Source organism: Anser anser, assembly GCF_964211835.1.
Source record: "Anser anser genome assembly, chromosome: 1".
Classification (NCBI taxonomy): Eukaryota; Metazoa; Chordata; class Aves; order Anseriformes; family Anatidae; genus Anser; species Anser anser.
Window position 1 is genome coordinate 141,620,876 of NC_139720.1, and position 24,217 is coordinate 141,645,092.

Here is a 24,217-nt window from a genome sequence, read left to right on the forward strand (position 1 = left end):
GTCAGCTGCTTACCTGCATCCGTTCCTGTTTTGCCAGATTCAACATAACACAAAAGGCTACTGGTGCTTCAAAAGAGATCTGTCACCTTGCCAAACTTTTGAGCGCTAGCAAACACAACGGAGGTACTTTAAGGTTTGCACGGAGGATCCTGTAAAGCCTCGATTCGGTTCGACTTGGGCGGCGCACGCTACATCCCCTCAGTTATCCAGCACCGGGCTCTGCTCTGCCTTCCCGAAGCGTGAGCTATTAACGCCGCCCTGGTCCCTCCACCAGGCGATCCCTGCATCTGGTGCCGAATGAGTCAGTGGAGGGAGAAAGCACCAGTATCCCCCAGTTGCTAGGAGACAAGCGGGGAGATCCTGACCTGAATTCTTAGCGCAGGCTGATGTTGCTCGGGGAGCTTAGCCGGGTCTCTCCTGGCAAGGCAGGGAAAAGTTACTCCTGGGTTTGCAGAGGCAACGGGATGACAATGAGCTGCTCCTATGACAAAAAGGCACCTGTCGTGAAAATGGGGAGCGCATGGGCAAAAACTGGGGGTGAGTTTTCTATCCTTTGTGCCAAGGAGGCTCTAAGTTCTTAACCTTGAAATAAGATCTTTGTATTTCAATCTTTGTCATTAGAGAAAGTGGAAGAAACCACCCAGCACGCACTCGGCCTCAACATTAACAGATGAAATGACAGAATGTTAAACATGCAAACCCAAGAAATTAAGGTTGTCCCAGACATCTGTGCTACAAAGAATGCTCTAAAGCCAAACTCCTAACCCAGAAAACAGAAAGAGAAGCAAGTCAGGAAAGGTAAGATGACACACGAAATCTGCATTTTCTGACCTTTCAGATATTTTAAGTTACTGTCATGCCAGTGCATTCATTACTCTGTTTAGCTTGCAGCCTCCTCAGTATGCATTTTCTAGAAGATGAAAAATAAGAGCTGAATTAGACCTGAAGAGCTAAAGAACCTCCGGGTCCCTTGGATGGCAAATAATTGACCCTAGTTACCCTTTATAGTTAAAGAAAATAATGACTCCTTGGATGCAGCATAATATGTGTTTCACAGAGCAGAGTATCAAAAAAATATGCCTGTTTGATTTCTGCTGACTCTGAGGAACGTGCCCACTCTGGGCAACAAGGGTAAGAAAGCAGTGCCGAGCACACCACGCTGGGTATTACCCCTGACAGCTGGAGGTGGCCAGGGAGAGTGAGGAGGATGAGGGGTGTCACTGCAGGAGTGATTTTTCTGATTCCAGCTGAATGCTTCCCCGTCGCACCTGGGCATATTTCTCTTACAGGAGCAGCTCCCGCCTAGTGGGAGCGGTCTCTGCCAGCCCCAGGCAACAGTACCCGTGAAACCCCGCTACTCTCTGCACAAGAGTGACACAGAATCATTGAATATCCCGAGCTGGAAGGGACCAACAAGGATCACTGAGCCCAACCTATGGCTCCACACAGGACCACTCAAAAAAATCACACCATGTGTCTGAGAGTGTTGTCCAAATACTCCTTGAACTCTGTCAGGCTCGGTGCCGTGACCACTGCCCTGGGCAGCCTGTCCCAGTGCCCGACCACCCTCTGGGTGCAGAACCTTTCCCTCACACCCAGCCTGACCCTCCCCTGTCCCAGCTCCATGCCGTTCCCTCGGGTCCTGTCGCTGTCCCCAGAGAGCAGAGCTCAGCGCCTGCCCCTCCGCTCCCCTCGTGAGGGAGCTGCAGGCCACCATGAGGCCTCCCCTCGGCCTGCTCTGCTCTGGGATGAACAAACCAAGGGGCCTCAGCTGCTCCTCATACGTCTTCCCCTCCAGACCCTTCACCGTCTTTGTAGCCCTCCTTTGGACACTCTAATAGTTCTGTGTCCTTTTTATACTGTGGTTCCCAAAACCACACACAGTGCTCAAGGTGAGGCCACACCAGCGCAGAGCAGAGCAGGACAATCCCTTCCCTTGAACAGCTGGCAGTGCTGTACCTGATGCACCCCAGGGCAGGGTTGGCCCTTTTGGCTGCCAGGGCACACTGCTGGCTCATGTCCAACTTGCCACCAACCAGAACCCCCAGATTCCTAAGGTTTGTAGCAGATACACATATACACCAGCCAGCCAACCCATGGGTAGAAGCACTTTCAAAGAAGGGTCCCATGCAGAGGAAGACTGGCCTGTTATGTCTAGAGAAGTCCAGCTGTGACCTTAAAATGTTTTTTTTTCCACCACTTACTACAACATTTTTACCTGTTAAAAACAAAACAAGGTTTTAGTAGAAGGGAAATGCACACAAGCATCTGCAGAAATGCCAGACCATCTCAACCGTGCAATGGCACACCTAGCATTTACTGTGTGTGTACCTCAGCAGTGGCTCTCCTGACACTGCAAGGCACAGCCAGGCTCAGCAGCCCTACAAAGCTGTGCTCAACACAGGCTCAGGGTCAGGCGACGATCTCTTGGTCGTGCCTGAAATCCACCCCTCCCTCACAAAGTCTGTGTTTACGCAGAGAATCAGTCTATCCCTTCAGTAACTGCAACAGCCCAAAAGCAGATGAATATTGTGGTGCTTCAAATACCTTCCTGAACAAGAGCCAAAGCCCAACATGTTGACAGGAAAATTATAGGTTTTTTGTTTATTTCCCGTCTCTCACCTTTTTTTTGCAGAAATAGGAAGAGCTCAGTGCTAAGTCTTATCTCAAAAGCACTGAAATTTCCAAACAACGCAGTTAGAGATGTCAAGAGCCAGGGAGCAGCAAAGATGAATTAATCCAGATTTTTTAAAAAGTCCCAATAAAAAAAATCATTGTAGATAACCAAGCAACATTTGGAGGGAGTAAACTGTGAAAATTTAAGATGTTAAATATACACTTGCCTGCTGCTAAAGAAAAGCTGATCACATAACACAGTACCGAGTGTAAGTCAGAAATCAGAGCTCTGTGCAGCACAGCTGAACTTTAACTAGTACAGGTACTCTGAAACAATTTCCTTTATGAAAGGCCATCCAAAAGACAGCATCATCAGAAGGCAGAATGATGCAGAGACCCTGTTCATAGCAATAGCTGTATATTAGATAGCACTAAGTTCATTTTTTTACTAGATTCTTCTTTTGCAAACCAAATGGAGTGGATTTCAGTGCAGTTGTTTCCTACAAATTCTTCCAAATTGCTTTTATGTTGAGGAAGACAAGCTGACACTTAACAGCAGAAATCAGAAGAAAAAGAGAAAGCTTGGCAAAATGAAAGGTGCAGCAAAAACAAGCTTTCAAAAATAAGGCCCTTATTAGAGGCAAAGAGAAATTTCAGGACACAAGCATGGAAGATTTGAGATGAAACAGAGAATTGCTGAGCCTGAAAGAGAGAGGAGAAGGGGAAGCCTTTCAGGGGGCAGGAGTTTCAGATGTGAAACAGATCTTACAAGTATGGGCAGACTGCAGAGAAGGGTCCAACAGTAAAAAGGTGTTAAGCGAGAGAGAAAAGGAAAAAAGAGAAAGGAAGAGGTAGTGAAATAAGGAGAAAAACGTTCTCAAATTTTTCTGTATACAGACTGAAAGGCATTTACCAGGACTGCCATGGGGGTCGACAGCCAAGGGAAATACTTGGTGATGAAGAAATTGCTTCAGGTAAGTGCCACAATCCAACCATCTCCTGGCCATGGGTGAGCAAATACCTCAGTTTTTTATCATTGACACTGCTGGCAAAGTTGCCAGTTGTCGTATGGCCATTAATTTTTCAGCTGTTCTCGAGCACAACCAAAATACTGTGAAGAATCAAGGGAAATTTTACATTTCTACTGGGTGGAAAAGGGGTTATGAGTGGTATATGGAGCAGAATGATAACAGGCGATAAAACAGTGAGAACTGCCAAATAATAAAGCAGTTTTATGTCAGTTAGCAAAAAAAATGCAGATAGGAACAATGCTGCTGGAAATTCAGACAGAAGTGAGAGCCCAAACCGGCCATGTTTCCTCCCTCTGAACATCTCCTCGGTTTGAGTCCTGAACAGCAAGAATGGGTGAGCAGTAAAACGGCTTTGGGTGGGGTGCAGAAAAGCCACACCGTATGGTTAAAAACAAACAGTCAGATCTTCTTATTGTTTAAACATGCATGACTCCACCGGCTTCATTTTATGCCAGCTTAAGATGCCAGCCAAATGCACTGAGGAAGAGGAAGGCAGCAGTTCCCTTTACCTGCTGCACTTTGCCTGCAGGCAGGTTTCGGCAAGGCACGTGTCTTCTCCAGGGGAAGATGCTTAACGAAGGGTTTGATCTTCCTGATGAATACAGACGGATGCTAATGTACTGACCTCGTCAAGCACACCTTGTAATAAAATGTTTCAAAATTTGTGTTCCAAAAAATGGACAGTTCAACACAGCCTGAGTTTAACCACAGACCGATGACTGCACCGTTCAAATCTCTCTGCAAAGGCCAAGTCTCATGGAAATCAAGTGGGCAATCAAGGTGCACCTTGGTGTGCACCGTGGTGCAGGACAGGGAAGGACAGCGACTGGGTGCAGTGTGGGCTCGGCAGAGGGACTGTAGCTGAGCAGGGTCACTGGCTCGACGCCAGCGCTGCTCCTCCCAGCCCTGAAATCCTGCCAGGCTCCCTGCTGCCCGCTATGGGATACCTACCACCACTCCAAGGAGACAGAGAGCAAACCCTTAACCAACGTTTCATAGAAATAAACTGCTACTTCCCTCTCAATGAGAGGAGAGTGACGTGCCAGGAGGCAGCAAATAAACGTCCGTGTGTCCGGGGCTGTCTTGTAAATAACCTTTACAAGAGAAATAGTTTGCATTTACAGAAAGTGCGGGGCAATGAATTATTCATCTGAGCAGAGAGACTGAAATACTGTCTTTTGTTAGTCTGGTTATTGGAGACTGAGGGAAAATAAAGACAACCAGACTTTCTCAGATGCAATAACTGATCAGTAACAATGCAGTCAAGTTGGAAGGAAATTTTTTCAGTGAGAGTTGCAACCATTTTCCATGTAAGTGTCTGAAACTGACAGTTAATGCACAAAATATAGCTGCTATGCCATCAAGTACATGAACCTTACTATCAACAGAGGCATTAAAGACTGACATTATGATACTGATTTTTTTTCATTTCACTACAGCTGATGCCTGAGTGGTGGTATTATTTTTTCTGTTTAATGCCACAGGCCTGGACAACAAGACCAATACTCATTGTAAAATGATCCCCCAATTGCTCTTTATGGGAATAATAAGAAGAATCAGTCTGCCAATAAAACTGGCAGTTACTGGAGAACCTGGATTTTCAGGATGTGCCACAGTCTCCACATTCTTTCAGAAAAAAAGTACACACATAAGTTTAAGAATAAGATACAGAACTGAATTATTATAATGTAAAAGACAGGCTAGCAGCTGTGTGCACTTAGATTATAAAAAAGAAACAAAGCACTGACCCGTACAACAGAAATTGTAATAACATCTGCTAGACTTCTGGGCTCTGAAATCACATTCCCTGAAAGCAAGTTTCCAAAAGAAAAGCTGGGCACTTACGTGAAATACCATTTCCCTTTCCAATGAGTTGTGCTTCTCTTCAGCAGCTTTATTTAAAAGCCTAAGTGCAAAACCACACGCATCTCCCTTCTCTGGGAATTAGTGTGGCAAAGTAACAACCTGTGATGGCAGCAGCATAAAAGCAGATTTATAAATAACTTTCAGAATTAGGAATATACCAGGCTGCCCTCTTTGCTTACTCCCTGCTTGTCTTCTTAGTCCTCTTCTATGAGACAGATTCCTGTATGTCATCTTCTCAGACCCACAGAGGGGTAAGCAGAGCTGTATTTACTCTTCAACACGGAGTACCACTGTGCTCTTACAAAGACAGAAACGCTGCTACCTCTTAGGCTTTGTCTGCTTGGCAATTTGGTGCCTTACGTTTAAGTCCTCAGCCCTGCCAAAGCTTTTAACACTTCACAGAACTTCCTACGGGGTCAAGATCTGCTCTGCCATGACATGAATTCCCAGCAACCTCATCTCTGTTGTGAGCAGGTATTTAAAGCAGCCCTTGGTCTCATCTTCTCCTTTCCCCTCATACATTGCCAGATGGCTTTATTTAATGTCTAGTCCCTAGATTGGCTCTTAGATTGATTTTTTCCTCTACACTTGCCATCTGCTGGTCCAGGCAGCTAAATGATACACTTGCTTTTCAATCTCGCAGCATCGATTCTTTCTTGCTGTTGACTTGGCATCCAAAATAGAAAAGCAGGCAGACAGGAAGGTCTGGATAAGGCTGCGCTTGACCAACAGGAATTTTCTTCTTCTGCCTTTGAGAGCTATATATAAAAGTTTTAAGAGGGAACAGAGCACAAAGCCAAGAAAGACATGTACCGAGGTGACCTGAAGCATGTTGCCTCAAGGGTGGGAAGTGGACTGAGGAGTGGCTGTGGCTTGGATGGAGGATTTCCAGCCCCAGCTGTTGGCATCATGTGGCCTTGTACAAAGAAAAGCTATGATATTGTGCATCAGCTAACGGCAGAGAATTGCACGCACACTTCCAAGAGAAACAAATGCTGCATGGAAAAACCTTTACTTAGCTCCTCTGCACCATTTTTTCAGAGGCTCCGGGAACCGTCTTCCTCTCTTCAGTTACAAGGTAGAGGGATTGAGGGAAAATGATTCATGTGGATATGGGTGCCACACATGCACCCTGCATGGCACCCAGCTGGGCAGCACTCTGCCCAGGGAAAGGCAAGTGACCGCTGCCCAGGCTGCAAAACACCACCAGCAGCTGCCTGGAAAGGGCACGAGGAAGAGGACAGAGGAAGCATGGAGGCAGGAGGAAGGAAAAGGTGCCAAACGGTCTTGCTATCAACCTACCTAAACATTTAATGGCGAGATGTTCCTGAGCTGCCTGAATGTGCATGTTTTACCCATCTTGCTAGTTTAAACTCAACATGCTCCTGGGGAAACTGGCTGCTCACGGCTTGGATGGGCACACGCTTTGTTGGGCAAAAAACCTGTGTCCCCCAGGGCTCAGTACTGGGGCCACTTCTCTTCAATATCTTATCAATGATCTGGATGAGGGGATCAAGGGCACCCTCAGTAAGCTTGCAGGCAACACCAAGTTAGGCACGAGCGTTGATCTGCTTGAGGGTAGGAAGGCCCTGCAGAGGGCTCTGAATAGGCTGGACCAATGGGGCCAAGACCAACTGTATGAGGTACCACAATACTACGGGCCGGGTCCTGCACTTGGGGCACAACAACCCCATGCAGCACTACAGGCTGGGGAAAGAGTGGCTGGAAAGCTGCCTGGTGGAAAGGGACCTGGGGGTGTTGGTCAATAGCCGGCTGAATGTGAGCCGGCAGTGTGCCCAGGTGGCCAAGAAGGCCAACAGCATCCTGGCTTGTATCAGAAATAGCAGGACCAGGGGGTGTCCCCCCGTACTCGGCCCTGGTGAGGCCGCACCTCGAGTACTGTGTTCAGTTTTGGGCCCCTCACCAGAAGAAGGACATCGAGGCCCTGGAGCATGTCCAGAGAACGGCTACGAAGCTGGTGAAGGACCTGGAGCACAAGTCCTGTGAGGAGCGGCTGAGGGAGCTGGGGTTGTTTGGTCTGGAGAAGAGGAGGCTCAGGGGAGACCTTCTTGTGCTCCGCAACTACCTGAAAGGAGGCTGTAGTGAGTTAGGGATCTCCCAAGCACCAAGTGATTGGACAAGAAGAAGTGGCCTCAAGTTGCACCAGGAGAGTTTTAGGCTGGATATGAGGAAAATTTCTTCACTGAAAGGGTTGTGAGGCATTGGAACAGGCTGCCCAGGGAAGTGGTTGAGTCACCATCCCTTCAGGTATTAAAGAAACGTGCAGATGTGGTGCTCAGGGACATGGTTTAGTGGCAGACTTGGCAGTGCTAGGACAAAGGTTGGACCAGGTGACCTTAGAGGTCTTTTCCAACCTAAATGATTCTTAGATTTTTTAGAGAAGACTCTCTGGAGTGTTCACACAGCTCCAAGCACAACAGCTTCTTGTGCTGGTTGAGCCCTTTGAATGCCATGAGAATACAATTAAATAATAAGAGCAGTAAAAAGCTTGGTGCTATTCATATTGGAGAAGATCTTGCATGGCTCTGGACAAATCATAGGCACAGCAACATTCTAAACAAAGACATTTTCTAATCCTCTCATTATTATTGTTGCTCTCTCTTAAAGGTATTTCAGGACAGAAAACACATTCATTCCATGAAAAAAAAATATTCATTTCATTCTTGAATACCACAAGAGCCCAATTGTTTATGCAAAAGTGAGAGCTCTTATTTCAACGTTTCACTGTATTCTTTAATTTGCGAAGACACTTGTCTTTTTCTGTTTCTCCTGTGTATTTTGGTGGCACAGACAACATCCAAATAGCCTGCTGGCTCTCAGTTTTGGATCACATAGGGAAGTAAGTGGGAACAGCGCTAGGGCTGCACAGCCTAGATCTCTTAACATTCAGATCAATGTTGATACTACAGAGCTGGTGCTAGTTTACCAGAGCTTCCAACCTCAGTTAGGAAATTCATGAACATAACCCAGCTGTTCAGTGTCCTCGGTCTCAGCAGCCTTGATCCAACGTCCCTTGAAGCCAAAGGGAAGATTCCCTAATTATTCAGTGAGTGCCAAATCAAGCACAATTAGACCGGAGCACAGCTGAAGAACAAGATGTATAAATCCTTTAGCAATGCAAATTCCTTTACTCCTCAACTGTATTGCACTGACCCGCCTACTCCAGGCCTTAATGCAACCTGATATTTCATACGCCTCGTGTTCAAGGGAGTGGCGCTGAGAAACTGATTCCTTAAAGTTCCCCAGCTGCTTTATGAACTTCACGTTCGTGGTTTGCAACAATCGGGTTTCTGCTTGTCATCGTTATGAATGGAGGGATGAGAACTCAGTGACAAATTATGAAATGTTACATCTGCTTCAAGAAGGTGGAACAACCAGCCAAAAATAATGTGTCACAGAAATGCATAAATCAGCGCCAGATATAGCACAAGGCAGGCCTATATTTGAAAGCTGCTCTGGTACAGATGTTAGTAGGTGTACTGCATAAAGGACAAGACTGTACCACCAGCCTGCATATCCATGGTAACTAAGAGAGGATCTCTTGGGGAAAGGAGTGACGAGATGGGGGAACAAAGGAGCTTTATTCCTTTCCCCTTTTCATTAGGGCTAAATAGCTTTCACTTTATACAGTGAGATTATTTAGGCTGGGGCCATGCCCACTCCCGGGTAACAAAAGAAACGCAGAAAAAGAACAATGTGGGTTTGTCAGCTCCTTCACTCCCCGGGGGGCTTGGCAAGCCTGCTCTCTGGTCCATGTCTCTGCCTGTCCTCAGCTCCTGTTCCACCTTGGCTGAACTGGTGCGAACACACCCCGTCACGCTGCAGACGACCCATTCTAATATGCACGTTGCAGCGCAGTACACAAGCCAGACACCTGTTGGTTGAGGCGTGTAAGCCTCAAAAAAAGAAAAAAAAAAAAAAAAGGAACAATGGGCTGCTACGCAGCTATTCAGCATTCAGGTACGAAGTACCAGTGTGGCTCATTTCTCTTTGTGATGATAAGTATGTTCTGAGCACATTTATGACCATGTAACTGCATCCGCTCTAGATTGTCAAATCTCAATCTTTAGTGTGTTATAATTACTCGTAATTGACTGGCTTCCTTGACTGGCTAAGGACAGCATCCAGCAAAAGAATGAGCTATTGCACAAGCAATGATATAACTGGGATCTCTACAAGCAATACCAGCCTCCTGCTGCATCTGCCTCAGAGCTGCATTGCCCTGACGGTCCAGAGGGCACCCCCTCGAGCTCCCCCTCTGCTGCACACCCCAAAGGACCCTGGCAGAAGCACCGTCTCTCTCCTTTTCCTTCCAGATGGCATCAGGGCAATGCCGTGGCTGACACGGAGTGTGCTGGCTGCTGGGTACCCGTGTGCTGAGCTGCCAGGCAAGATGAAAGAAACAGGCATGGTGTGCCCTGCACGTACCCTCTGAAGGAGCAGGATGCAAAAATAATACCAATATGGTTACTGTTAACAACCTGCTCTCCTTATACTCCTGCCCCTCGCACGGATTTCAGTTTATTCCATGCGTGAGCCTGACAGCCCTCTGCATGTGGTCCATTTCTCTGGCTCACTCCTGGTGCAGGCTTTCCCTGGGCTTTGTAGAGGCAAGAAACAGCAACATCAAGAAGAAAAGGGGAGTGAGAGAAAGCAGAGGCAATAAAACCTCAGCATACCCCAAAAGCCATCCAAACACCAAAATAGGAGTGGAAAAGTTCCTTCTCCTTTTTAAACATATCTTCTGTTTCTAATACTATCTGCAGGATATATTTTAATAGTCTGTTCTAAAACAAGTTGGGCACAGTTTTTTAATAAATACTGTATGATTTGATAATCACGCAGCAGAGCAGAATAGGAATAGTTTGCTGATCTGAAACAAATCTTTTAAATTCTACAATATTTTTAAGAAAATGCGACTTACCTAGCTTTTATTTCTCCAAGGACATATAAGCTCAGGAAAAAAGGCAGTTTGCTCTCCTAGTTGGTTTTGGAAGTCTTACAATTGACAGTTGTATGTCAACTATTTGCACCACCACTTCTCCAGCTACATGAAATGAGCATTGATTTATGCAGCACACTGTGTTTTCATTTCTTGATTAACTCCCATTCTGGCTTTCACTGTAAGCCAGTGATCTTACCAGATTTGAAATAATAGCAGTACCTGTATTAATTTCCTTCTACACACTCAGCTGCTTGTAGCTGTGTCGAAGCTGACTCCACATGCAAGAGGCAGGTTGTGGCTGCACAGTGAGCCTCGGTTCTGACACACTCAGACTTACACTTTGACTCAGCAAAGTAAACTGTGGGCTTCTCAAGCAGTTTGTACAAGGTGGTCAGGACGTTCTGACGCTGGCCAGAGCACGCTATCAGACAATCCACATCCAACGTAATTAATTAAAATGTTTTAAAACCGAAGTGTTGTTCTGCTGGTATTTAACAGTCCTGCTATTCCTAAGCAGAAATCTGAAGCTCATTTTAATGAAGAATCTTCAAATGTAGGTAGGAAAATGTAATTTTTTCCTCTCTCCTACACCAGCAAATATCTTCTGCTTCCTTATCCTGGCCTATTAAAGCCAATACTGCCTCCAGGTCACTACACGCTGTACAAACCCATTGTGGAATATAAGATGATGCAATGACTCCATAGCAAACTCTTGGGCTGAGCTAATACGAGCTCTCAGCTTTAGTCCAAATCCGATACCAAAGCAAACAGAGTTAGGATGATGCTGAGTGTGCTTTTGGAAATTCCAGCCTAATTCAATCCTGAAGAGTGGACAGAAAAAAATGAAACGGTGTAGTCATTTATAAATACTACAATGAAAACTAACTAATCTGTATGTTGGTCAGTTTTGTTTTGCATCACTTTTTGGAAACAGGCTATTGCAGTACCAATTAGTCTGATAAGAAAAGCTAATAGGAAATGAGTCGTTACATTGTGGAGATAGAGCTGACAAAATTTACTGCTGTAGGTGTGACCGGAAAAACAGTGAAATACTTTTCATAAGAATTTGCAAGTTCTTTTTGTGGAGATGAAGCCAGGAAGCCCCTACGGGAAGCTATCGCCTCCGTGGTCATTTTGTTCTCTCCAGGCCTCGAGGCCTCACAGCTCCATCACTGCTCAATTACCAACTACAGGGCTGAAGCCTGAACCGCTCCGGTCCAAAGTCCCCAGGAGTCCAGCAGGAAGGCTCACCCTGAGACGCGCCTATCTGCACACACGGTCCTGTTATAACCCAAATTGGGGCAGTGACTGTGCTAAAGCCAGCAGCTTTCATTCACAATAAAGAGTGCAATGCAGCTAACCTGGTTACTAAACCAGATACTTAAAGCAACATGAATAAAAATCACAGAATTAGACTTAAAGGTTCTGGTCTAATTGCCGCTAACCCCCTTTATTTATTTTTCTTTGACTAAGAAACTTGCTACATCAGGCTCTTTGGAAGAGTAGCAGAGAAAATCTCTGCAAAGACTGAAAAAACTGACTGGAAATCTTTTGTGTACACATGACAAAAGTTCCAGCTTTCTTTGCTCCTGGAGTCACTTGGCATCAGGATCACAGAACTAGCTTTTACTAAAAAGTCCTCTCACCATGAGAAAGGTTGTGGAAACCTCTTTTCTCTCCAGCAGATAGAATTTAATTCCTTTAAAGCACTTCAGCAGAGTCCTAATATAAAACTCCATGCGCTTGTGCTAACAGTGCTGAGTTGTACAAGAGACGGTAACAAGCTGAAAGGGTGTAATTTCGTCAAAACAGCAGGTCAGCTGGCATTATCCTTGTGAATACCACAGACTCACTGCAAATGTCAAAGAGGAGCCGGATCGTTTCCTTGGTTCTGGTATCTCTGAAAAGAACCAACCTTAAGTCCCATAAAAACTTTGACCTTTGCCTGTCCGTGGGTTGAAGCCCACCTGGAGATGGTGGAATATCAGATATGCAGTATTGCATTATCACACGCTCATGATTTCAACTTGCTTCTGGGAAAGAAATGTCTGTCTTTTTCCTCATTATCTTTCCATTGTTAAATTTGAGGCTGAAAAACAACTGTGGAGAACTGACAACCCAAGTTATTGTCGCGACTGAGTTAAGTTTTACTGAATCAATGGCTCTAATTCAAAGCAAGTGTAAAATGCAACACAGCCTCTTCATCCAAAAGATAAGAAGAGCAGCAGAACCATCACCTGTGGATGCATGGCAAGTCTACAGAAGCAGCTGATGCTGTGGGCCAAAAGAGGTGTCCCTGAAGATCGCTAGGAAGGCAGGAAGAGAGGCAGGAAGGAAAGAAGGAAGGAAGGAAGACACCCTGTAGGAAAAACAATACAGAAATGGCAGCAGCAAGTCCATGAGAGACCCAGAACAGGTGCTGGGAAAAGTTCCCTGCAAGGCCTAATGACAGAGCACCACCTCACTGGTGGCGGAACAAAGTAAGGAGTGATGCTCAGAGAAGCCTCCCTCTTCTTAGTTGAATCCTGATCCATCCACGGACCCAAAGTGGTGGTTTTTTGTTTTTAAATCATCAGGATTTGTTCTGGTTTTCATCACCAGAAATTAACATTAGCTAAAACTTACTAAAATTGCCTGGTTTTGCCTGAACTGCAGCGAATGCAGGGCCACCGCCCCAATTCTGACCTTGCAGCAGCTCCTCGTCCCGACTTGCCCAAGCACGGTTTATCCACACCCGTTACTCCGTGTTCTCAAATGCCCGTGCAAAAGTGGAAGCAGCAGCAGCTTCAGCAGCAGCCCCACTTTTGGTTGAGTTTTGTGGATCCCTTTCACGGTTGCAGAAAGAATTCACAGCAGCAAACCTGCCCACAGAAGCCGGTGAGCCACAACCATGAGGCCACAACAAGAGCTGTGCCAAAAAGCCCCCCCTCCCGTCCCGGTCTCCATCAGTCTTTCACAGCCATGCCCCTCAGGGCATTTTGCAGCCCAGCTTACCAGACACCGCGCCGTCACGGCACCCAGCACGGCCCTCCCTCGGACACGTACACGGGGGAAGCAGGCACCTGGGAAGTTCTGCCCAGCAAAGAGAAGATCAGATTTTCTGAAGCTCCTTTGGCTTCTCCGCTGACTGCAGCGTGCGCCACGGTTTCTCAAAATTAATCAGTTGTTTCTGAGAAACGTGAAGCTGGTGAGGAGAACGTGTCGATTCATTCACGGTACATGCTCCTCTACGGATAACAATGTAACACAGATTGGAGCTGACATTTAAGATGACCCACGCCCTGCACAAGCCTCACAAAAACTGCCTCGTTATTCACTTTTCCAGCTTGGCAAACTAAGCCTCCATATTCAGCGTCAAGTTAAAACATTTGTTAAAATAATTCTTGGCTTCCTTCCACTCCAAACAAATTCATCAGGCAGATATATAAACTCATTTTTGAGTTTCAAGACAAACAGAAACAAGGGGTATATAAAACTGGAGGTATAAAAATGGTTCAGTGGCTAGAATATTGTTTTTTGTACATCTTCTTCTTCCACATAAGGATAATGGAAGGTTTCGGCTACTTTTGAGGTTGCTGTCTCCAATTAAGAATTTAAGATAAGTTTTAAACAAACCAGACAACCGTGGAACAATTTTAATCCCTGAGTGAATAAATCCCTCGGGGGACCTGGCTGCAGAGAAATCAATGGGCAATTCTATTACGCCTTCAGCAGCAAATAAGGCACAATCTGGCTTCAACGACGAGCCCCAAAGCCACGAGTCCTGCCGTACGAATTTATCAGATTCACCTGATCCATCACTAGCGCACAGAGCCTGGTTAAACCCAGAATGTCTCCTGCTTACAGCAGCACCGCGCGACATCATCTTTAGGGTTGGGGCTATAATCTAATGGGGAAAAAAATAAGGCAGCAGTAAGCTGAATAATTTGTTCCAGAGAACCGCTACCCTCAGCAGCACCCCGCTGCCCACTGACCCTACCTCTGCCTCAGACGTGTCGAGGGAAGCATCGGCTGTGGCTGTGGGAAGCTCGGCGTTTGCTCCCACTGCCCCTCAAAGCAACGTACGAGTGACCTCTCCTGCCCTGCTGACGGGAAGAGCTCTCTATCACTGCGGGATCAAACTCAAATCATTCATACGGTGCTGCAAAAATGCACCGCAGGCTGGCACAGAAAATAGAAATAAGCTTTAAAAAAACACATTGAAATAGAAGAAGCAATTTCCCCTCCCCTCCGATATCACGAAACCCTCACCTGCTGACATCTCTCGGGGCAACGACAAAATCTCTTTCTATGGTATGACTGGTGCAGCCCAGCCCACACCTCCTGCCCTCTGTTGCGTGCCTCCAGGAGTGTGCCCAGCTCTGCCCCAGCAGTCCAGGATCACAGATGATCGTGCTCCAGGCAGGACACAGGATCCAGCTCAGGGATGCTCCCGGGCACTGGTCGGGAGCGTAGGTTTATCGTCCGTGTCCAGTTCCCCAAACCACGCAGATGTGGGGCATGCCCGAGGTGCTCTGCAGCTGCCTCTCAGCCTCAGGCCCAACCTTCCTCTCCTTGAAAGCTGAGGCACGTCAGCAGGGAAAGAGGGGGACAATAACAGAGACACAGGTACAACCCAGACGGAGCAACAACACTGATGCAGCACATCTACGTTCAGTAATGCAGACGCACTCTGAGCTTTCCATGTTCAGACGTAGTCCTAGAGTCACTTTTTCTTTTAATCCCTAGGCACCCAAGAATAATGCCTCCAACCCATTTTGCTGGCTTATGGAAGACGATACAAAAATAATACTACAAGCCTTTCCCTCCTGCTCCCTCTTCTCCCAGATGAATAAAAAATAACACCTCCATATTCTGCTTCGAGGTCTTGCTTCAGGTCTATCTGAGAGCAAAAAGCAAAGCTGTCATGGAAGCTGCAAAGGGAAATTCCAGCATTACCTGCCAGCACGAGGCAGTTAACAGACAGGCAGAAATAGTTAAGTAGGCCGTGAAAGGGCTTTTGAGGAAGTAATTAAAAGGGAATTGAAGTCATAAGAACACATTATTTGCACAGTGACGCTTTGCTTTTTCCCCAGCATCCTCCCTCGATGCACGTTACCCAGAACTCTGATCCGTGCAACCCACATAAAACACCCAGCCACAGTTATCACCCCAACTTTATTTAAGAAACGGAACTAGTAAAGAATCACAGCACTCTCCACCAACATGTTCAGCAGCAATTAGATAAGCTGACTTCACAGTCTGCTGCAGCATAATTTCTTCCTACTTTCATCTCACTTCGAGAAAGATGTGAAAAGGAGCTAGGCTGTGAGATAAAATAAATCGTGTGTATTGTCTACCATAGCTCCCATTATTTTGAATCAAATAAACTTTGAGATAAGCACATATGTGATAGGAATATTGGAGAGCAGTAAATTGGACAACATTTTATAAAGCAAGCTTGTAAGGAACAAGAAACCCACGAACCAGATATAGTCTACGACTTACATCACTTGCAGCTGAGTGATCTGGGGGGGATACATCTGTACAAGGCAGAAAGTGAACCTGTACCCTGCCAAATGGGCCTGAAAGCCCCCTCCTTCTGTGAAAAAAAAAAAAAAAATCCCATTTCTGCTATAAAGCAATTAACACACTAGGAAAAAATGATAGTATGCACCAACCCAGGATAATATGCCACATTCACTGGTCCCGTAAGCCTTAATGGAAAGCAGGAGGGACAGAAATAAAATAAATAAATAAATGAAAAGACTATTTTTGTTCCCAAATTTAACTTGTACGCATTTATTTTTGGAAGCAAATTTAAGATACCTGGAATATGCCTGGCTGTCATAAAGCATGAGCGCTCCTCTCAACAAATCGGGCTGCCTGGGACTCAGCACACCTCCCGTGCCCCGAAGCCAGGAGCCACTTACAGGAGTTCAGCGCGCCTCCCTGCACTCACACGAACTTGTCTTTCTTTAAAAGCTCCCTTTCTAAATCCTGGAAGAGAATTGCTGATGAGGACAGCACTTCCTTTTTCACGCCTGGATCTTGTGCCAGAACCAGCAAAACCCAGCTACGGGTGCTGGCCTGAACGGACCGGGCAAGGCAGCCAGGAGGAGCTGTGCCTGCCTGCACGTTCATTCATGCTTACAAAACCCAGGACACGGATTTAGGAGATTGATCGACCCGTTTTAACTGCTGGCTTAACCGGTGATCAGCTCCCACAAGTTTCTCATCTGCTCTTTTCATTCACACTCTTCTGTACCTTTGTTCACGACGCATCGGTGAAGGCACTAAGGATGATCCCTCTTTGGCTAAAGACACCAACTGAGCTATTTCATTAGGATGCTGCCACCTATAGTTTTTCCAAAGACCACATCACCCCTGCACAGCTTTGATTCTAATTTATATTTATAAAAATGACATCGTTTATCCTTTGATACAAACCTTGGTTACCCCCCATCTCCAAGAGAAATGCAAAATAAAAAGTTTTGGGGACGCTCTCTCGTCACCTCTGTGATTTCCAGCCCCAAAGACCTTCCCAGATTGCCTGTTCTGATGCAGATTTTGGGGTGAACGCCTACCCAGCCTCCATGAGCGCTTACTTCCATGTACCAGAAAGTGTGCCGGAGCACACTACTTGATCAACGCCTTCCAGCCCACAATGCAACAGACAGAGATGGAAACCAAACCTAAAGTTTCAGCGGGACTAAACCAGCTACTCCTCTGCTTCACTGCTGCCCTATTCCTGTCCACCGGTGAGTACCGCTAAGCAGTGCCAGTAATCCTCCTCCTGTCCCACTGCTTTCCTGTACAACATGTTCTTAAAGCTAACGCATTATTAAGTAAATAACAGACCGTGGTGGAAAGGCATGCCTTCTTGTTGCAGGGCAGCAGGCAAACGGATGGTAATTCAGCATCTCTCCGCTTTGCAGCCCAACAAGCGCGGAGACCTCGGCCACACGGATGCTTTGCAGTGTCCCCGCACTTTGCAGTGTCCCCTTTGCAGTCCCACACTGAAGTCCCCGTGGTCAGCCAATGCGGTGCAGCCCCTGCTTCTGCCCCAAACCCCAATACCTTGCAAAAAGCTCAGAGACTGAGCTTTTTGGGGAAGCACATCACTACCGTAAGATTTCCGGATTTCCTAATTTTTATAACAGGCAGTGCCTTTTTATCTATGCATCTAAGACCTTCTTTAAGCTCCGTGTTATTGGGTATTTATAGCTTCTATAGTATTAGACAGCGAATTAGGAGGTGAAGATGTGCTTTTGTTATTCTATTCTTCCTTAAATAGCAGAGTTGCTGAAGCTGATGTGATAGGAAAAGAACGGCATGAAGGAAGACAAACTGGGTAATCTTTCCATCTCGCTTCATCACTCCCAGATACCAAGGTATAAAACCGCTACTTTTCTCCCCTGCCCAGTACCTTCGTGTGCTACAGACGAAAAAACAAAGCACACTTTAAAATTACCTCCTGGAAAAAAAATGGAAACTCGTTGTAATTCAAAACAAATTGCCTTTCACAGAAAATAAACTGCTTTGCTGTGTAGAAAGCTGGAGCTATTGTGTATTTTTATCCATAGAATATAATAAACTGTTTATGGAGACTGTCGCTTAGCAGTGCAGAGCTCAAGCGCTTTTTATAACTCCGTGTACTCTCTAAAGTGTGTCTTTCCCTTGTAAATTTAGACCTGTGCATCATACCTAAGACCATAAGTGTACCCATAAAAGAGAAGGTTGTACTTTGGTCTACCAAGATATTTTTCTCAGAGGAGTCTTTTTAAAGCTACTTCTGCCTTGCCTTAGCAATAGGCTCCATCAGAGGACTTGTTTGTAGAGGATACCACCGAATATACCGACCACCGTGTACACATGGGTTTCTGGCCCATCCTTATCTTCACATATTCCCTTGGCTGACTGATAAGGTCTGTCCTGAACCAGCTGACACCAAGGAGAACCACGAGCCTGAGACTCCCGAGGGAAACAACATGTGTTGGAAGACATACCAACGAAATCTGTGTCCAGTTTTATCGCATGCTCTTTGAGCATCAACAGGCTAAAAGTCTGCACGCCCTAAGCAAATACACACTGCGAGGCTCTTTCAGGGTCACCAAGAGTCAATTCAACGGTGACAAACAGCTAAAGAAATCCCACCGGGTCTCTTATACCTGTTTTGACACAGGCATTTCCTGAGTTATCAACTTAATTTTCCTCTCGAACTATTTCAAAAATTGACAGAAATTAAGGCATCTCCAGCAAGCACAGTGAAGGCATTTCGAACGCGTTCCACAAAGCACCACCTGCTGCCTGAAGGGCACCAAGACGAGTTGCTGTTGGGTCAGTTCCTCCAAACACAGCCGGATGAGCCGTGACTGCCAAGAGGAATTTCGTTGGCTCCAGCTGAGGCTGCACAGAGGGTATGGCCACCAGGTGTTGCTGGACTTGCAAGAGGTATGAACGCAATAAAATGTTCCCCTTGAAATCAAAACAATACTTATTTAAATCTCAGCAACATTAAAAACATCACTGCTGATTGCTTTTGCAGAAACCTCTACTAATACGTTCACGCTACCCTCCCGACTGCTGTCCGTATTTCCCCCAGGTGCCGACAGACCCATTTGCTTCATTTTGGACTGCCAAGGCTTTTAGCTCCCCCTCGATGTAACTCATCGAACAGTTGTAGGCACTTTACACTCACCATTTTGCAATACACAATGCTCACACTTTGCAGACACCAAAAATTGAATGACTCCAGCGTTACTGCTCCGATCGCACCACTCTCTTTCACATGTGTTTTTAAAACCTCCCATTTTAAACGTAGTTCGGAGCAGCCAAAGACCCCCTTGCCTTCTTCGCTGCACTTCGGGAGGATCCACAACATCTACCTGCAAAACGTTAATCAAATCTGCTCCCAGATTAGAAAAACGTTTCTGCTAGTGACTTATGGCACCACACACATTGCACGAGCAGATCACAGCTTAGTCATCTTCATGTGGGGCGGTGAAGAGGCTGCGGCGCTACCCTGAGAAGGCTCTGGGGAGTACGAGGAGGGACTTGTGGCTGATTCAAAAACATAAACTGAGAGGACCCAGCCTTGCCAAACCTGAAGAATTGAGAGTAATAATTCAATTTCCATAACAAGATGTGCAAGTAAATGGTCTCCTTCCCTGACCTTTTTGCGTAGCCTCTCTTTGCTCTTTAATAATACAGAACCCCAAATCTCTCCGTAGGAGAAGACTGTATATTTAATACCATGGGCACATTACATTTGATTGGTATAAGAATAAATTTCCCTCTCTCCTGTGATTGTTAACTCTATTTCAGAGCACACAAAGCTGGGAAATTAAGTAGTTTTTTCTACATGAGCGTGTTACAATCCCGGCACACACAGCCTTCCTTCTACTGCCTGCCAAGACAGATTCCCATGTTCATTCAGATCCATGCCCTTTAATATTTTGGGTTGATACAAAACAAACACACTCAGTTCATTGGCACCTTCAGTCCCAGAAAGGCACCCTGAGACACCTGGAAATGTGGAGGTAAGTAAGTTGTGCATTCCTGGATATATACTACATTTAAAGAACCAAAGCCAGTGCTTTGGTAACAGGACCTCAGAGGGCAAGAAAAGTGATGTACTCCAGCTGTGCAGGACGTTACACCACTGAAAACAGACTTAAAAAAACCTTTGCTTTCTGCACAACGAGTGCTTGGCAGGGTTTCTGCCCACAGCACGGCTTGGTTACACCATACCAGTTAGATACTGGCTGTGCTGGTATCAAGCTGCACTTCTGACACCAAGAGTGGAGCGAGAGGATGCTCTGGGAGGCAACATCTCTTCATTAAATCTTCAAACAGAGAGAACTGGTCTCCTGTTATCACAGGCTCACAGAGTGGTTGAGGTTGGAAGGGACCTCTGGAGATCATCTGGCCCATCACCTGCCGAGCAGGATCACCTAGAGCACATTGCGCAGGATGGCACCCAGGTGGGTTTTGAGCATCTCCAGAGAAGGAAACTCCAAATTATTGGACATCGATGAGCTCGCTTTAGTCCTGCTGAATCTGAAATGTAGCTTTGCTACTGCGATAAATATTTGCCTGAGACATCTAAATTTTTTAATCACATTTGTAGCTTCTCGGTAACAGCCTGTGTTACCATGAAGCTCCTTCTTTTCCCTCCCTTGCTGCTCTCCCACCACGACCACGGACACTGAACTCGGGGCGCAGCTGTGGGTGTCCTGCGAGACGAGGCAGCCCCAGATGCCGGCACGGCTGCAGGCAGCATGCAGCAGGACCCCGGTCTCCGGAGAGCTCCTGCGGGGCAATCACAGCCCCACTCCCGACAGCAGCAGCAGCAGCCACGACCGCAGAGGCTGCGCTTCCACGTCAGGAGAAGGCTCAGACTACACACCCACAGGCACGCTTCGTGCGAAAGAAAATGCTTTTAATTAAAAACACAGTACAAGTGAAGTTCACAAGGTCATTATGAAAACAAAACCAGACTGCCTACCGTCTATAAACTCTGACGTCTATAGATAGGCAAATTAATTACCCCTCGTTCCAACCACGGAAAGTTCCTACCTCATCAGCGGATCGAGCCAGGCGCACCTGCTCCCTTGCCTTTAATGATCAGCCAACTCCTCTCACCAACCTGCCTTCCTTCAATGATTAAAGAGCTAGAAGGCAAGCGCCAGTAATAACGTTACATTTTTGCCTTCCGTAATCTAATCTTTGCCCTGTAGAAACTGCTGATGAGAGCTCGCTCCCACTTAAGATTTACATAAAAACAATCCGCATCGTGTTGCACCGCAGAGGGCTGGTGCCCCAGCCTGGTGTTACTGCCATGGCGGTACAAGGAACGAGAAATTACTCCAAGGCAGAAATGATATACGGCCCCGTATCAGCATCAAACGGGCTTTGATGCATGGTTACTATTTTGGGAGGCTAATGACATGCGAGTGATAAAGCAAACGAGCTTTTTAATGATGACAAATAGAGGAGAATACACGGCGCTGACTTCCAGCTGAAGAAAGATTTATGGGAGCTAATTATGGTATGTTAGATTTATAGGGGAAAAACAGAAGAAGAGGAAAAACTTCTGGAAGATTTCGTGTGTGTGTCAACCTGGAATAACAATTTACTTTCAGATAAATGATGTGAGGCGCAGTCCAGTGCACACTTCTAGCTGGCATTCGTATTGCCTTGGTAGATGTACACAAAGCCTAAGGTGAGCATGAGTCTGGGGAAGGTAAATGGAATTAAACGAGTTATAGAAAAAACGTAGATTTGTAAGAGGAGTGGAGATATGCTAACAATTAAGAGTTTATATTGGTATTGAGGATAAGTTAATTGTATGGCAAAGCTGGTGGGATGGAGCCTTCAGTCCCCACATCAATCTCTTAAAACGTGAAGACTCCCACATAGCAGGGGAGATACCTGGAAGTTTGTTAACACAAGTTAACGAGTTAAGTCTCTTAACACAAGTTAATGCGTTAGGAAGTTTGTAAACACAGGCGAGCAGCACCAGTCCACGTCCATGGCGCACCAGGGAGAAGCCCCAGCATTTCGGCTAACTTCAGACCACGCAGCAGCGACCTTACAAAGCCGGCCCGGCAGTTTAGGAGCAGTTTGAGCAGCGAGGGGGAAGCGGCCGCCTCTCCGCACCCCTGCACACGCCTGCGAGCCAGCCCGGGGCGCTTAAGCCGCGTTAAGCCGGCGGCGGTGCCAGCCCGGGCGGCCTCCAGCGCCCTCACCCCCGGCCCGCCGCGAAATGGCGGCCGGGGGGTGCTGAGGCGGGGGGGTCCCGGCGGCAGCCCCGAGGGGTCGGGCCCTTCCCTCGCCCCCTCCGGTGCCGCTGCCTCCCCTCTGGGGGCCGGAGGCTCCGCGGGGAGCGGCTTTCACTCACCTGGGGCCGGCTGGAGGAGCGAGGCCGCAGCCCGTGGAGGGGGGGACACGGGCGGCAGGGAGCGGTGCCCGCGGGCGGCCCCGGGGAGCGAGCGAGGCGTTAGCGGCCGCTCCGAGGGCTCCGCGCCGGAGCCGCCGACCTGCGGCCACCTGCTGGGGCCGCCCCGCTCCGATCCGCTCCGCTCCGCCCCGGCCGCCACCTGCCTCGCCCGGCACGGCCCGGCCCGGCCCAGGGAGCGGCAGCCGGGGCAGGCCGGGTCGGGGAGGCGGCGAGGCGGGGCTCTGGGGCGGGCTGGGGGCAGGTGGAGGGGTGAGGAAAGGGAAGAGGGGTGCGGGATCAGCCTGGCCCCCAAACTTCATTTCTGCGTTACTTCTAGAGCAGCCGCTGCAGGCCAGGAAATAAATCTACTTAAACGTTTTATCCCCCTGTTAAGTAGCACCGTTTTTAAAACGCACGAGCTATTCTGTCAGTGGTAATTTAAAAAAAATCACTGCGTGAAGGAAAGACGTGTCTTTGTCCAAAGCAGGCCTGAGAAGCACATTGTTCACCTGCGAGGTTCCAACAAAGGCTCCTGCTTTGTGTACTCTATGGAATTGCCTGGGTGTTGGCTGCCTTCGAGATAAAAATGTTTGTTCTTCCCCCACCTCAGAAAATACAGAAAAACTCTGAAAATACAAAGTGCATGAGAAGGCACAACCTAGGACACCTAAAACTAAGTTTGGGCTTCTTTTACATCTATTAAAGTAAATGATAATACTGCTTTATGGATTTTAATACAAGTCAAATGTGGGAGACCTTCAGAAAAAACTAAAACAGCAATTTACGAGGGAGTCAGGTCAAAAAAATCCATTTGATGGAGACATCATTTCAGGCCATGTCTTATACAAAATGTTTTAATTATAAGCAAACTTTGTTTCTTTAAAGTTTGTTAATAAAAAATCTGATCCTTGTCATGATACGGGGATGCGTGTTTCAGCATGGTCAAACCAAGTCAAGTCACGTGAAATTTTTGTCTATCTAATCAAGCTGTTTTTCTTCTGCATGGGAAGTGTCTGAAGTGTAAAATCAACTGTGAAATATCTTTCCACGTGTTTGGGTAACTGTGTGTGTGAATACCACAACAGCTGTAATTCATTCATCTTCATTCCACATACTCCCTCTGCTGGAAATGAATGTGAAGGTCCAGTAGATCAGAGGAAAGATTATTAAGAGTGCAAGGTATGTTTTAAAAAAACAAAGTCTCCTTTTATTAAAAGATCACACTTTTTTTTTTTTTACAGACAGTCCAGTCTGTATAGTCTGTATCAGTAACGCTTTTATTCCTCATTGCATGGCTGAAATACTGAAATCACCAAGAAATGAAAATAGGAGTTAATAATATAATAATAATATTCCATATATACTAACCTCATATGCATTTTATTGTAACATTTAAGAACAAAATCAGATAAAATAAATACACAAAAAGCAAGAGTAAACCGAGCTGCTAAAGTGCATCTGGTGCTAATAGCCAGGTGGCTGTCTTAAAACTCTACAGCCTGCAGTGACACTGACCGGATTAGTTGTCCTCAGAAGAAAGACAGGAGAAAAATAGTTCTCTCTAGTACTACCACTGCCACTCCACGCCATGATCATTATTTCAGGATAACAGCTAAAAACACTTGTTTTAACACTGGCAACAGAATCTTAACTCTGATTACACGTTAGTGAAGATCAAGCTTTATTAGTGACCGAACAGAAAAATAATAAAAAATAAATAAATCTGGTTGACTTTCAGTGGAGACAGCAGCAGAAATCATGTAGATATATGGCTTCAAATGCTGCTGAAAGGTTGCCTGCATAGATTTTACAAAA

General features: G+C 46.5%; 1 protein-coding gene across 6 annotated transcripts in view; it reads right to left on the minus strand.

Moving 5' to 3' along the window:
* CRACDL (CRACD like) overlaps positions 1-23,310 on the minus strand; it is a 61,961-nt gene extending 38,651 nt beyond the window's left edge. The window contains exon 1 of one of the 6 annotated variants that reach the window (XM_083806410.1): positions 22,364-23,310. In XM_083806410.1, the coding sequence (XP_083662536.1) occupies positions 22,364-22,722 (359 nt within the window). In that variant the 5' untranslated portion in view covers positions 22,723-23,310. The other 5 variants (XM_083806408.1, XM_083806414.1, XM_083806412.1 and 2 more) reach the window with 5 other exon arrangements.
* Between the last annotated feature and the right edge of the window lie 907 nt (positions 23,311-24,217).